This window comes from Acinonyx jubatus, chromosome D1 (genome assembly GCF_027475565.1).
Source record: "Acinonyx jubatus isolate Ajub_Pintada_27869175 chromosome D1, VMU_Ajub_asm_v1.0, whole genome shotgun sequence".
Lineage (NCBI taxonomy): Eukaryota > Metazoa > Chordata > Mammalia > Carnivora > Felidae > Acinonyx > Acinonyx jubatus.
Genome location: NC_069390.1, coordinates 48,526,655 through 48,541,250, shown reverse-complemented (window position 1 = coordinate 48,541,250; position 14,596 = coordinate 48,526,655). Strand labels below are relative to the sequence as shown.

At 33.9% G+C, this 14,596-nt stretch overlaps 1 protein-coding gene and 1 non-coding gene across 2 annotated transcripts in view; both read left to right on the top strand.

Annotated features, from left to right (window-relative positions):
* The window catches only part of IPO7 (importin 7), a 46,540-nt gene that overhangs the window by 18,875 nt on the left and 13,069 nt on the right, over nucleotides 1-14,596 (top strand). Inside the window, exons 5-15 of the mRNA XM_015077360.3 lie at nucleotides 892-1,048; nucleotides 2,558-2,647; nucleotides 5,390-5,484; nucleotides 5,868-5,952; nucleotides 8,343-8,477; nucleotides 9,143-9,242; nucleotides 10,715-10,791; nucleotides 10,947-11,063; nucleotides 13,299-13,388; nucleotides 13,802-13,967; nucleotides 14,120-14,280. Coding sequence (XP_014932846.1) covers nucleotides 892-1,048; nucleotides 2,558-2,647; nucleotides 5,390-5,484; nucleotides 5,868-5,952; nucleotides 8,343-8,477; nucleotides 9,143-9,242; nucleotides 10,715-10,791; nucleotides 10,947-11,063; nucleotides 13,299-13,388; nucleotides 13,802-13,967; nucleotides 14,120-14,280 — 1,273 coding nt within the window. The remainder of the gene's footprint in view (nucleotides 1-891; nucleotides 1,049-2,557; nucleotides 2,648-5,389; nucleotides 5,485-5,867; nucleotides 5,953-8,342; nucleotides 8,478-9,142; nucleotides 9,243-10,714; nucleotides 10,792-10,946; nucleotides 11,064-13,298; nucleotides 13,389-13,801; nucleotides 13,968-14,119; nucleotides 14,281-14,596) is intronic.
* On the top strand, nucleotides 13,537-13,720 carry LOC113603531 (small nucleolar RNA SNORA23). Its single transcript, XR_003425126.1, has one exon. It is a non-coding gene; the product is annotated as a small nucleolar RNA SNORA23 (small nucleolar RNA).

The following is a 14,596-nucleotide window of genomic DNA, read 5'->3' as shown; positions in this document are numbered from 1 at the left end:
AGGCCGAGAAATCTCTATGCGGAAATTTCTCACTTAGGTCAGCAATTCTTGACCCACATCCTTGAACAAATGTGATTCCAAATTCAAGATTTTTTGGATTTTAGAAAGGTAGCAAGGTTCACATAATACATGTTAAACACTCCTTTTGAAATTGAACCATCACTCAGTAGTCAAACACATTCTTGTTTTTTTCAAACACATTATTATATCTGCTGTGAAATGTGTGAATATCCACTCTAGATGGGATAAGTGAAGGTCATAAATAGCCTGTTGAGGTCAGTTTTGTGGCCAGATAGTTTACAAAAGACCTTCCTGTTTATAGTACTTTTAGAAGTAGAATATTTTCTGCCTTATAGATGCCATTTCTGCCTTAATGGTCTTGGTATGTAAATAACAAGGATGGTAATATACAATTGATTTTATGTCAGCTGCTAATATTTAAAAGTCAAGTCATTGTAGCTCCTCATTTGTATCAGTATTCACAAATAGAGATTGCATAGTGACATGGTTAAGAGGACAGACCTTTGATCTTGACTGATGAGGTTTATACCTCGATGAGTATACAGGGAAGGATACTTCTTTGTGCCCCAGTTTCCTCAAACCATGGAAGTAAGGATGCTAATGGAGCCTTGAAGATTATCGGCTTCATAATGAATGTTCAGAAAATTTTAAATATTTTATTATTATTTCAGGGTTTTCTTAAGTTGCTTTTGCTTGTGATTTGGTTCCATAGTTGGTTTTTCTTTTTCTTTCTAGGAATCTAAAGTTGCTTAGGAAGTATTTGTTTATATATTTATGTGAACAAACAAGCAGTTTAATTTTGTAAATCATACATATAAATAAAATTGTGAAATAAATTCTTACAGAATTAGTTTGTATTCCTACCCAAAGGTACAAGAAACCAGAGGAACGGAGTCCACTGGTAGCAGCAATGCAGCATTTTCTGCCAGTTCTAAAGGACCGTTTTATCCAGCTTCTTTCTGATCAGTCTGATCAGTCTGTCCTTATCCAGAAACAAATTTTCAAGATCTTCTATGCTCTTGTTCAGGTAATTTTTATAAAACCGTTTTTATATGTAATAAGTCTGTCTTTGCTACATTAAAAGATAAAGAATTTCCATGTCTTAATTTCATGTGAAAATCTGGATCAAGTAGATCTCTTGCTAGTCAAATATAAATCGCCAAAATTGTAAGTACATTAAAAGTCTTACCAAGCACACTTCCCTAAATACACAAACAACTCCAATAAATCTTAAATTATAACTGGTCAATCTTAAGCTCCCTTAAACCATCTAACACTATTTACAAAATCAGTAAAAAATTTTTATGCCTTTCACCTTAAGCATTCACAAAGTCTGAAAATCAATTACTGAAATTACAGTTTATATCTAGCATGAACCTGATATGCCAAATGTACCTAGATTGTCCAAGTAATTACAAAACCTATTCCTAAGCTTAACACAAAAATGCTAGCACTTTTGATTTACTTGACTGGCACACAATAATGGGCTTCATCATTTTTACATATTCTAAGTGTGCGATAAAAGATATCCACTAAGAAAGTGATTGTATGTATATTCTCAGTGGGATGTAATTATTTATATGAAACCGTTTTTGATCAGTATTAAAAGTCTGGTTCTTTTTGTGCCATGTAGCCAAAGAAGGATTCATCTCATCTACTAGGACCTTTGGTTCAATTCATGCCCTTGCTTAACTTTTAAAATATCATTTAAATAGAACTGTGACTTCCCCAAAGATTGTAACTGACTCTATTGTTTGGTTGGATTTTGCATTTCTTTGCTAAATCTGTAGATTTAATAGATTTAGACAATCTCTTACCTCCCAGTCTTAAGCAAAGGGCACTTGAAGTGATTCGGATATATACTATCTATACTGTTTTCGTTTGTTTTCTAGTTGGTAAGATTATAACTTTTTTAGATTGTTATTTTTATAAATTGTTTTAGGGCATAGGACAAAATAGTTACCTCCCCAACTAATTTTTTTGACACCAGCATACCCTGGTATCAAAATATAGCCCTGTCTCACTTGTGAAAATAGATAGATACCCTGAAATTCTAAATAGGATATTGATTTTATGAGCCCATTAAGAGGATTTATCCAAAGAACAGAGTGGATCAACAGATCAGTTTTTGTGATTAACTCATATTACATGAAAAAAAAAAAGACCTGTAATCATGTTTAAGAATATCAGAGAAAGCATTTGATCAAACTTAATAAGCTTTCCTACTTAAAACAACTCTTAAGAGTCCTGGAATAGATATTTTCTTCACTTGATAAAAGACATTCACTAGAAGTCCATAATGTCACTCCTGGGGTGAAAATAAAACATACTCCCAGTAATTTGGATGACAAGGATGCCTACTGTCATTGCCACAACTCTCCACTGTAGATAACTGACCAGATCAGCCGAATGAGAAATTTGGTTGGGTACTAAAAAATTAAATGAAATACTTTTTGTAGGTTTTGTGAAGAATTAAAGGAAGTCAGATTTTCTTTTGTAAGGATTTTTAAATAATTGATTCTTGATTTTCATTCAGTATACACTACCACTGGAACTGATAAACCAACAGAACCTGACAGAATGGATAGAAATTTTAAAGACTGTTGTGAACAGAGATGTACCTAATGTAAGTAAGTCTCCTTGTGTTCTTAACATTACTAAAATACTTAAGTATCTTTTGAAAATTTTAACTGATCTTTCCTGTAAATTTTTTAAGAGTTTATATAATTCATAATACAAATTATTCTAGATGGAGAGACCACTTTGTTTACATATGTGCATATACTAAGTAAAAAATTATAAAGGGTTATTTCATATATTATTATTTAGGTACGTATATATATATCTCTTTATCTTTATTCTTCTGTTTCTTTTCAGTTTTTATTTATTAATATTAAAAATCTTATTTAGGTTTTATTTTATTTAACTAAACTCTACACCCAGAGGTGGGGGTCAGACTCACGACTTTAAGATCAAGAGTTGCACGCTCTTCATCACCTCACATAGTTACAAAATTCTTTTCTTATGATAAGAATTTTAAAGATCTACTCTCTTAGCAACCTTCAAGTATACAGTACAGTATTGTTAACTATAGTCAGTATGCGGAACATTACATATCTAGAACTTCTTTATCTTATAATTGACAGTTTATATTTTTTGACTACCTTCTTAAATTTATCATGGTAATCATTTCACAATATATGCGTATATCAAATCATTGTGTTATACATGTTAAGTTAATACAATGTTATATATTAACTGTATAATTTTAAAAGACACTCATTGTTAGATTTTAACCTATTAATTTATCAGACACTTATGAACCAGGGGAAGAATTTGGCAAATTAGTAAAACTTTGTAGTTAGTTACATTACTTGTTTTTTTAAATAACAACTTTATAGAGATAAAGCCCACAGGTCGTAAAATTCACCTTTTCAAAGTATACGATTCAGTGATTTTTAGTACAGAAAGAATTGTCCAGCTGTGTTTTTAATTTAATCACAATTTTAAAAATAACAGCTGTATTTCTTTATAATCTAGTTCTCTAGAGAGGTAGGGGAATTCATAAGTCCCAAATACATAAAATGTTCTTAGTGTTCTTACATACCTTATTTAATCCTCAAAAAAATCCCTCTGAATTTATTTAAAAAAATTTTTTTTAATGTTTATTTTTGAGAGAGAGAGAGAGAGCGCACGCATGAACGGGAGAGGGAGAGGGAGAGGGAGAGGGAGACACAGAATCTGAAGCAGACTCCAGGCTCTGAGCTGTCAGCACTGAGCCCGATGTGGGGCTTGAACTCAACTGTGAGATCATGACCTGAGCCGAAGTAGCACACTTAACCGACTGAGCCACCCAGGCGCCCCTCTGGATTTATTTTAAATAGAGACCTAGAAGGGTTATGTAATTTATCCAAAATAATTTTATTAGTGGCGTAAGTGAGACCAACCTCGTGTTCTGTGGTTTATCGCTTAAATTTTTATCTTAAAGAAAAAAAAACCGTGTAGAAGAAATAAATAGGACATTTCTTCCACTCTGCAGGAAACTGTACACATTTAATAGGTACAACATATAATTTTGTTTATTTATTTTGAGAGAGAGAGAGCATGGGCAGAGAGATTGAGGGAGAGAGAGAGAATCCCAAGCAGGCTTCACGCTATCAGTGCAGAGCCTGAAGCAGGGCTCAGTCTCACAAACCATGAGATCATAATCTGAGCCTTAAATGAGTTAGATGCTTAACCCCTTGAGCCACCCAGGCACCCCTATAATTTTTACTTTTTATTTAATTTTTCATTTGGATTTTAGAAAGCATGAGAGGGGGAGAGAGAAAGAGAATGAGTCTTAAGCAGGCTCCACACTGAGCGTGGAGCCCGACATGGCGCTTGATCCCACAACCCTGGGATCAAGACCTAAGCTGAAATCCAAGAGTCAGTTGCTCAACCCACTGAGCCACCCAGGAGCCCCACAAAATATAATTTTAAAATTTTCATTTATATACTCTGTACTTTTTGGGTATAATTTATAAATATGCACATACTATAAATAAATATCCCAGTGAGTTAGCAGTTATATGTATCCATGTAATCACCTAAAATATTTGCTGGTAGTTAGCTTTAGTCATTCCTACCATTACCATTCTTATTTATGGCACCATAGATTAGTTTTGCCTGTACTAGAACTTAATAGAAGTAATTATTTGTATTTACCTTCTTTTGCATAATGTATTTATGGTATGTATTCATGTTGTGTGGTAATAGTTTGTTTCTTATGTATTCATGTTGTATTGTAGTAGTTTGTTCTTTTTTATTACCAAGTAATATTTTGTTGTGTGGATATACTACAATTACGTATTCATTCACAAGTTGAGGGACATCTGGGTGGTTTCAGGATTTTAGTAGTACAAATGAAGCTGCTATGAATGTGTTTACAGAAATCTTATAATCACAAATTTTCATTTTTCTTGAGTAAATAGTCTCTAAGACTACCTCCAATCTCTAGACTATTTACAACTGAATAACCATGAGTAACACTGTTCTTACTTTAGAAACATTTCATGTTACCTTTTAGAGAACTTTACCCAAATTTGACTTAAGAAAACTGAAAATTGAGGGGCACATGGGTGGCTCAGTCAGTTAAGCGTCCGACTCTTGATTTCAGCTCAAGTCATGATATTATGGTTTGTGAGTTAGAGCCCCACCCCAGGCCCGTTCTGACATCATGCAACCTGCTTGGGATTCTCTCTCTCCATTTCTCTCTCTGCTGCTCTCTCATTCTCTCAAAATAAATAAATAAACTAAAAAAAAAAAAAGACTTATTAAAAAAAAATCTATCTCGTTATTTATTTATTTTTAAATAAATATCTCTTTAAAGGAAACACTTCAAGTTGAAGAAGATGATAGACCTGAGTTACCATGGTGGAAATGTAAGAAGTGGGCTTTACATATCTTAGCAAGGCTTTTTGAAAGGTAAGTTTCTCTCAGTATATGATGATTTAAGTTTATTTTTTCAAGCATTTGGTTTTATAAGTGTTGATATATAAAGCAATATAGAGAAACAGTGTGGGGGCACCTGGGTGGCTCAGTCAGTTTAGCATCTGACTCTTGATTTCAGCTCAGTTGGTGGGATCAAGCCCTGCTCACAGTTGATGGGATCTCTATCTCACCGGTCACAGTTGGTGGGATCAAGCCCTGCTTTGGGCTCCATGCTGACAGCAGGGAGCCTGCTTGGGATTCTCTCCCTTTTTCCGCCTATCCCTGCATGCGCACATGCTCTCTCTCCCTCCCTCTCAAACATTAAAAAAAAAAAAAAAGAAAGAAAGAAACTGGGTGTTTTAATAATGTTTTTTTAGATATGGAAGCCCTGGCAATGTTTCCAAGGAGTATAATGAATTTGCTGAAGTATTTCTGAAGGCATTTGCAGTTGGTGTCCAGCAGGTAAGTCTAAGAATTTTTCTAAGTTGAAACATGGCATTATTGGGTTAATTGCTGTCTTTTCATAGTTCATTGGTATCCAAAACTGCATGAACTCTGTAGCAGTTGTCATTTTTGGTCTTAGGTGTTTACTATTCTCTTTAACTTTTTGAGAACCTCAACAAACTTCTATTTATGTGAGTTATACCTAGTGGTATTTATCATATTAGAAATTAAAATTTAAGAGTTAATTCATTTAAAAATAATAAACTTCTTATATATTAACAAACAATACATGTTTTTTTTTTAATAACTGTTCCCCAAATGAAAAGTTTTTAGCAAAAAGAAATGGCATTGTTAAACATTTTTACTAATATTTTTAATGTCTGGCTTAAGAAAAGACAGCTATATACTCATCTACCTATGTAATCAGTCTTATGTTTTGGTGGACATAACTGTGGCATGGACTCAGAGATAAGTTGGAAAAGGAAAGGCTTTTTTTTTTTTAAGTTTATGTATTTATTTTTGAGAGAGAGTATGAGCAGGGGAGAGAGAGGGAGAATGAATCCTAAACAGGCTCAGCACTGTCAGTGCAGGGCTTGAACTTAAAAACCGTGAGATCACGACCTGAGCTGAAGTCAGAGTCAGAGTTTAACCAACTGAGCCACCCAGGTACCCTGGAAAGAATGTTTTAATAGACTTTCACATAGTTGTGGAAATTCTTTGATAACCACATCAAAATTTGATAGTGGTAGTTTCTCTCTCTCTCTCTCTCAGTCTTTTTAAGTAAACTCTACACCCAACCTGGGGCTTGAACTCACGAGTCCAAGATCAAGAGTTACATGTTCTATAGACTGAGCCAGCCAGGTGTCCCAAGTGGTAGTTTCTTAAAGGTTAATTGCAGTATAATGTTTGTAAGAACAAATATTTTATATTCTGTTACATTAACACCTGTTGATCTATATTGCACTTTATTTTTTAATATATGAAATTTATTGTCAAATTGGTTTCCATACAACACCGAGTGCTCATCCCAAAAGATGCCCTCTTCAGTACCAATCACCCACCCTCCTCTCCCTCCCACCCCTATATTGCACTTTAAATGGATCTTTTATCCATACATGATTTTGTAACATACAGTCATTTGGAAAATTGAGTTAATGAAGATTTTCCAAATGTTAATACATTGCATTATTCATATTAAAAAGCAATTACAGGGACTCCTGGATGGCCCAGTTGCTTAGGCGTCTGACTTTTGATTTTCGCTCAGGTCACGATCTCATGGTTCCTGAGATCGAGCCCCTTGTCAGGCTCTGCACTGACAGCTCAGAGCCTGCTTGGGATTCTCTCTCCCCCTCATTCTGCCCCTCCCCCACTGACACGGTTTCTCTCAAAATAAATAAATAAACATTAAAGAAAAATAAAAAATCACATTAACTAATGTCACCACTGATGTTATTAGAAATATCTTTAAATATTGGAAAGCTGATTAAGTAGATCTAAGTGTTTAGGTATAAGATTTTGAGAATTCTAATTTTTGTTTGAAAGCTTAGATTTTAGCACCAGGAATGTATTTTTGGTTATTTTCCTTGAAAGGAAAAGGCACTTTCTGTTCATTTTTGAGGAAAGATACACAAGTCTAAATAACACAATTTGTCAGGTTTTCTTTCAAGTATATGGTGGTGTTTGATGGGAAAAGCTATTACTTATTTCATGTTTTCTTCCAACCCCTGTACTTTGGTATGTAGCAAAAGTGCTACACATATACTCCTCATTTAATAATATTTATATTTCTGATTCATTAAGAGTGTTCTTAAGGAGAGGTTGTTCTGCATTTAATATGGCTATAAAGAGTATGACAGCTGCTTGTACACTTTGGTGCCTGCCACTGCTTTATTCGTGTTAGGCACCAGAAGTTTTGCCACCATTGCTTTTGTACCATCGATGTAGATGTCACACAGTAAAAAGGGCAAATGAAGTCTTAGCATTGTTATGAAAATAGTTTTGACCTCATAGACCTGTGAGAGGTCTGTGGGCCAAATCTTGACAATATCAATTAGAATTAGAACTCATGGCAGACATGGTTTGAGCAAGGTTTTTCAGGGAGGTAACTAATAATATTGGGCTGTCACAAAAGATTGTGATGTGTTCAGTAAGTAACCTATGATTTTCTCTTACTATACTTAATTGGAAACTAGTCCTTTGAAATAGTATTATTTCAGTTTGTTTATAGGAATACCTTGGGATTAAATATGGTTCTCTAATACATAATTTTAAAAATTCTTTTTAAAATATGGTTATTTTATAATGATGATTTGGGTATTAAGATATGTGTGTCAGGTGTTTTGGCTGGCTTAGAAGTGGTTAAAATTTCTATTTAACTTTTGGTTTTTGCTCAAAAATTTTTTTCAAAGGTTTTATTAAAGGTATTATATCAGTACAAGGAGAAGCAATATATGGCTCCTCGAGTTTTACAGCAGACATTAAATTATATTAATCAAGGAGTTTCACATGCCCTCACCTGGAAGAATCTGAAGCCTCATATACAAGTAATAATTTTCTATCTGAAATGTTTTTCTGGAAAATATAATGGAAATAACATTAATTATCATAAATGTTGAAAAATGCATATTTTGTTGACTTATGTTAGTCTAGTTCTTTTAATTGTTTTGAGAGTATAGTAGGAATGAGACCATACCTTGACATAAACTTTTAAAACGTACTTTTTTAATATTCAGAATTTTTTTAAATTTTAATTTAAAACTATTATCTTAAAGCTTGCCTTTAAATTCTTTTTTTTTTTTTTTAACTTGCCTTTAAATGCTTTTGGTTGGCTTAAGATTATAACATTTTAATTATATAATTTGGAGTAAGCAAAGGACTGCTTCACCAGATTAGTTTTGGGGATAATTAGCTTATATACTATTTCTATGAGTAATGTATTTGCTTTATTACAGCTACAGGATTTGATGGACTAAAATTTCATATTGTATTTTTCTCAGAATATTAATTGCTACCTATATACACATAAGTCTTATTTTATAATTACTTGTTTCACAAAGGGTAATAGTTGATCTGAGAATCATTACTAAAGTTTGATATTAAGCTTAAAATACATATTATAGGGTTGGTTTTGCTTTAGCACTTAAACAAAATTCGGGGTTTAAATTTGAAGACTGACTTAAGGTTACTTTTCTTAACTTTTAAATCGCAGGGCATTATCCAAGATGTTATTTTTCCCTTGATGTGCTATACAGATGCTGATGAGGAACTTTGGCAAGAAGATCCTTATGAATATATACGCATGAAGTTTGGTAAATTTTCACTTTCTTTGAAATAAAATGTCAGTAACTAAGTTTGTATAATAAAACCTAGGGGAGTTTTAAGGCCTCATCTTTGGTATGGTACTGAAAAATCTTTATAGACCCCCACTTTTTGGGGTCTTTTCATTAGTTATGGCATGATTGTCTTTATTTATTTATTTATTTATTTATTTTAACCTTTATTTATTTTATGAGAGACAGAGCATGAGCTGGGAAGGGGACAGAGAGAGAGGGGAAGTCACAGCTTCTGAAGCAGGCTCCAGGCTCCGAGCTGTCAGCACAGAGCCCGAAGCAGGGCTTGAACCCATGAACCATGAGATCATGACCTGAGCTGAAATTGGCCACCCAACCAACTGAGCCACCCAGGCGCCCCACCCCCCCTTTTTTTTATGTTTGTTTATTTTTGAGAGAGAGGAAAGAGACAGCATGAGCAGGGAAGGGACAGAGAGAGAGGGAGACAGAATCCAAAGCAGGCTCCAGGCTCTGTGCTGTCAGCACAGAGCCCGACGCCGGGCTCAAATTCACAAACTGTGAGAACTGAGATCATGACCTGAAGCAAAGTCAGACAACTAACCACTTGAGCCACCCAGGCACCCCAATGATCTGCATTTTTAACAGACACAAATATAGTAGTGTTACTGAGTTACAGTTTGTGGATGTGTTTCTGGCATATGCCAGAATTGCTGCAAATTCAAGATTACACCTTAATACTAAGTGCCTAAACTATACTTTTGGATCTCATGTCAGTCATCATATGTGTGGGAATTGAGAAGATGCATATTGGAAGCTGTATCACATGGAGTCTCTGCATGGAACTAAGGAATTGTAATTTGGCTCATGTTGAGTATTAGTTCTTCTTCCTACCAATATCTTTTGTATTTGCAGATTATTCTTTTGTGACCATATTGTGGAAATTCTCACATTTGTAGTGTTTTGTATTAAAGAAAATAATCACTAGGAGAAATTGATGGATTAACATTTTAATTTGTACAGAAAAGACATGAAATTAAGCTGTTGCAAAATTATGTAGGAATCTGGGTTCATTTTCATACCTTGCATGTAGATTTAGACAACTTTTTTATTTACTTATATCACAGAATCTTATTTTTATTGATTTTCAACCATTTAAGAATGTGAAAAACAATTCTTATCTTATGGGCAGTAGAAAGACAGTTGATGGCCTGGATTTGGTCCAGGGCCATAGTTTGCCAACCTCATCTTGGAGATAAAGGAGATACAAAATGAGAGCGATTTGAAAGGCAGTGCTTATTTCTGCAAAGGTACTGTTGTAGCAAACTTCAAGGGACTTAAAAGTTAGCATTTAGAATAAACTTATCAGAATACCCATCTGACACCTTTTAAGGTCTGTTTTTTACAGAGCATCATTTGTAAATTTTGTGAAAATGTTTGTTGAAGAAATTGAAATTACTGGGTTTCGTATTAATTTTAAATTTATTCTTTAGATGTGTTTGAAGACTTCATTTCTCCTACTACCGCTGCCCAAACACTTTTGTTCACAGCTTGTAGCAAGAGGAAAGAGGTAGGTTGTTTAGGTTAACTTTTGCTTTAATATTTAAAATTTGTTCAGGTGTATGCTCAGCTTTTAATGTTAGCCATGTAAGTCACTTTGTCTTTTTGTTTTTGTTAAGGATTGTTTGGAAATCACTTAAGTATTACTTTTCTTTTTTAATCTAGGTACTGCAAAAGACAATGGGATTTTGCTATCAGATTCTTACAGAACCGAATGCTGATCCTCGAAAAAAAGATGGAGCCCTGCATATGATTGGATCTTTAGCTGAAATACTTCTCAAGGTATTTCTTTTGTGTGCAAGTGATTTAGTAACAGTTTTATTGAGATACAATTCACATACCATAATGTCCACCCATTAGAGTGTATAATTCAGTGGGTTTTATTCACAGAGTTGTATAACCATCATCCCCAAAAGTGTTAGCAGTCACATTCCATTTTTTTCCAGAGCTTTCAGCCCTAGGCTACCCCTAATCTACTTTTTGTCTTCTGTACAGGTTTACCTATTTTGGACGTTTCATGTAAAGGGAATGTGCTCAATTAGGAGTAGGGCTTTTTCAGTTAGCACAATATTTTCAAAGTTCATATTGTGGCCCGTGTCAGTACTTCATTCCTTTTTGTTGCCAAATAATGTTCCATTGTATTGATATACCACATTGTATTTATCCATTCATCAATGGATGGACATTTGTATTGTTTCCATTTGAAGCTGTGATCATTTATATACACGTTTTTGTGTGCATGTAATATTTTTACTTCTCTTGGGTAATACATACCTAGGATTCATATTGCTGTCATATTTTGAGAAAGTGCCAGACTGTTTTCTGAAGTGGTGTATCATTTTATATTTTTATCAGCCATGTATGAGGGTTCCAGTTTCTATGTCTTCACTGATTCTCAGCAATCTTTTTTATTATAGCCGTCCTAGTTGGTGTCAAATGATATTTCATTGTGGTTTTGATTTCCATTTCCCTGATGACTAACAACATTGAGAATCTTTTTTGATGTACATATTGGCCATTGTTTATCTTCTTTGGAGATATTTTCAAATTCTTCACCTACTTTTAACTGGATTGTCTTTTCATTGTTGAATTATTAAGAGTTCTTTGTATATTCTAAATACTAGATGGTTTTTATAATGATTTGCAGGTATTTCTGCCATTTTGTGGGTTATCACTTTACTTGATGCCCTTTGAAGTACAAGTTTTAATATGATTTTGAAATTGTGTCCAGTTAATATTTTCTTTTGCTGCTTATGCTGAAGATACTTCTTTTTGTAGGAGTTATTTTCATATTGCAAGGTAATTGTAAAATAGTGGGGTTTTCTCTTTGAAAAATTTATCTTTTAAGGAAATTTATAAACATGAATGTATCCATTTGCAACTTAGGAACATCATGCTTTTTGTGACATAAATTTTCTAGTAAGTAATGACCCTGGGTTAGATTTATGTTTAAGAACCTCAGCTTAGTTGTACACATTGTGTCTGGCTTCATAAATTTGAAATTTGTTTTTGGTTAAAAGCTAATAAATGATAACAAAGTTCAAATAAATATTTAGTCACAGAATCATCCAACTCCAAGGAACCTTGTTCCATGTCACCATTTGTAGGTATATTTTGTGTATTTTTCAGCTTTTCTATATCTGTCTATCCATCCTTCTGTTAGTTTATAAATTAAAGACAATGGTTATTTGTTGTATGGAAGGCTGGGAATCTTGAGTGAGTGATCTTGGCAAGTTCAGATTTTTCTGTCTTTTTATTTTTAGGTAATTTTACACTCACTGAAAAATTGCAAAAATAGTTCTCATTACTCTTCCCCTAATGTTACCTACCATCTTAGATAGCCATCCACAATTCTCACAACCAGGAAATTAATGTTGCTGGGATACTATTCACTAATCTTACAGACCCCTTTCATGTTTTGCAAGAATTCCCTCTAATGTCCTTTTTTCTGGTCCATGACCAGTCCAGGATCCCACATTGCATTTAGTTCCCATGTCTTAGTCTTCAGTTCTTGAAGTGTTTATTAGTTTTTAATGTTGATGTAGTATGCAATTCCAGGAACTCTTAAAAGCTTGTTACCACTTAGAAAAGACCCTAATTTAAGACTAATGAGAGTCTTTTTAGATATCCAGATTACCTTGAAAGCAAGGTCTTTTCTCAGTGTATGTTATATTCCTTTAGAACTTTTCCAGAGAGGTTTTTTTCATTGTGATAGTTATTATAAGGTAAGGAATAAAATTAACCACACTTCCATCCTTCAAACATAATTACTGTTAAGATTTGGTATAATTGTTTTCTAAGTAAATGAGGTAAAAAGATGAAAGAAAAGGTATTCTGTGTTTTTTGATGGTTACGTTTGAGAATGAGAAAATTAGATATTGATACTGAGGTACAAGGAATCAGAATAAATGTATGGTTTGACATTAGTAGTGATTTTTAACATTAGTGTATTTATTTGGTATTTAAGATGATTACATTTGGAATTCTATCAAAAATAATTGTTGTTTATATTGACAGAAAAAGATCTACAAAGATCAGATGGAATACATGTTGCAGAATCACGTATTCCCTCTCTTCAGCAGTGAACTAGGCTATATGAGAGCGAGGGTATGTGTTAAAGCTGTATTAATTTATACATTTTTGTCTTGTAATGAATAACTGCTTATGTGGACTTTTATGTGGAAACTTTTTAATGTTCACCTTAAAAGCCATGTTTCATGTTAGACTTCTGTTTCATGTAAGTATTTAAATGGCTGATATAATGTGTGCATAGTTTTCATCTGTGTCTGATAGCAGTGTCTGCCTGTGTTTTGCATTCAGATCTTGCTATCCACACAAACATCATGCAGCCAAAGAGTAAGTTGGGATCATAGTACTGGTCTAGTGTTGTCTCTTTGGACATCTCTACCACTGGCCAGCCTCCAGATTCCCACACAAAAAACTTTGGGAATAGAGGTACTGTAGCTTGTGGCAATTTAATATAGGATATCTATAGTAACTCATTGCATTTTTTTAAAAAGGCTTGCTGGGTCCTTCACTACTTTTGTGAAGTGAAGTTCAAAAGTGACCAGAATCTGCAAACGGCCTTAGAGCTGACTCGAAGATGTCTGATAGATGATAGGGAAATGCCTGTGAAAGTGGAAGCTGCCATTGCACTTCAGGTGTTGATCAGCAATCAAGAAAAGGGTAAAGGATTTTATCTCAAAAATAGTACAGTGTTTTTATACATAATTGTACAAGGCATCTTAGGAACTTGATACCTTGTGAAGGTGCCTATGTTTATTCTTTGATATATATAAGGTTTTAAGGAGTTTTGTTTCCAATTTTTTTTCTCACAGCTAAAGAATATATCACGCCATTCATCAGACCTGTAATGCAGGCTCTTCTTCATATTATAAGAGAAACAGAAAATGATGATCTTACCAATGTAATTCAGAAAATGATCTGCGAGTATAGTGAAGAAGTTACTCCTATTGCAGTAGAAATGACACAGCATTTGGTATGTTTTTTTGAACCAATCACTTATTCATTACTTACAACAAATATTTTCAGAGTGTACTGTGTATCAGGTAGTGTTCTAAGCCTCTGACATATATTTAGGCTCATTTAGTACTTTCACAGTCCTATGTGAAGAATATTCCTTTTTTTTTTTTTTTTTTTTAAGTTTATTGTGAGAAAGAGACTGCAAGCAGGGTAGGGACAGAGAGAGAAGGAGAGAGAATCCCAAGCAGGCTCTGCGGTGTCAGTGCAGAACCTGACGTGGGGCTCCAACCCATGAACCATGAGATCATGACCTGAGCTGAGATCAAGAATCT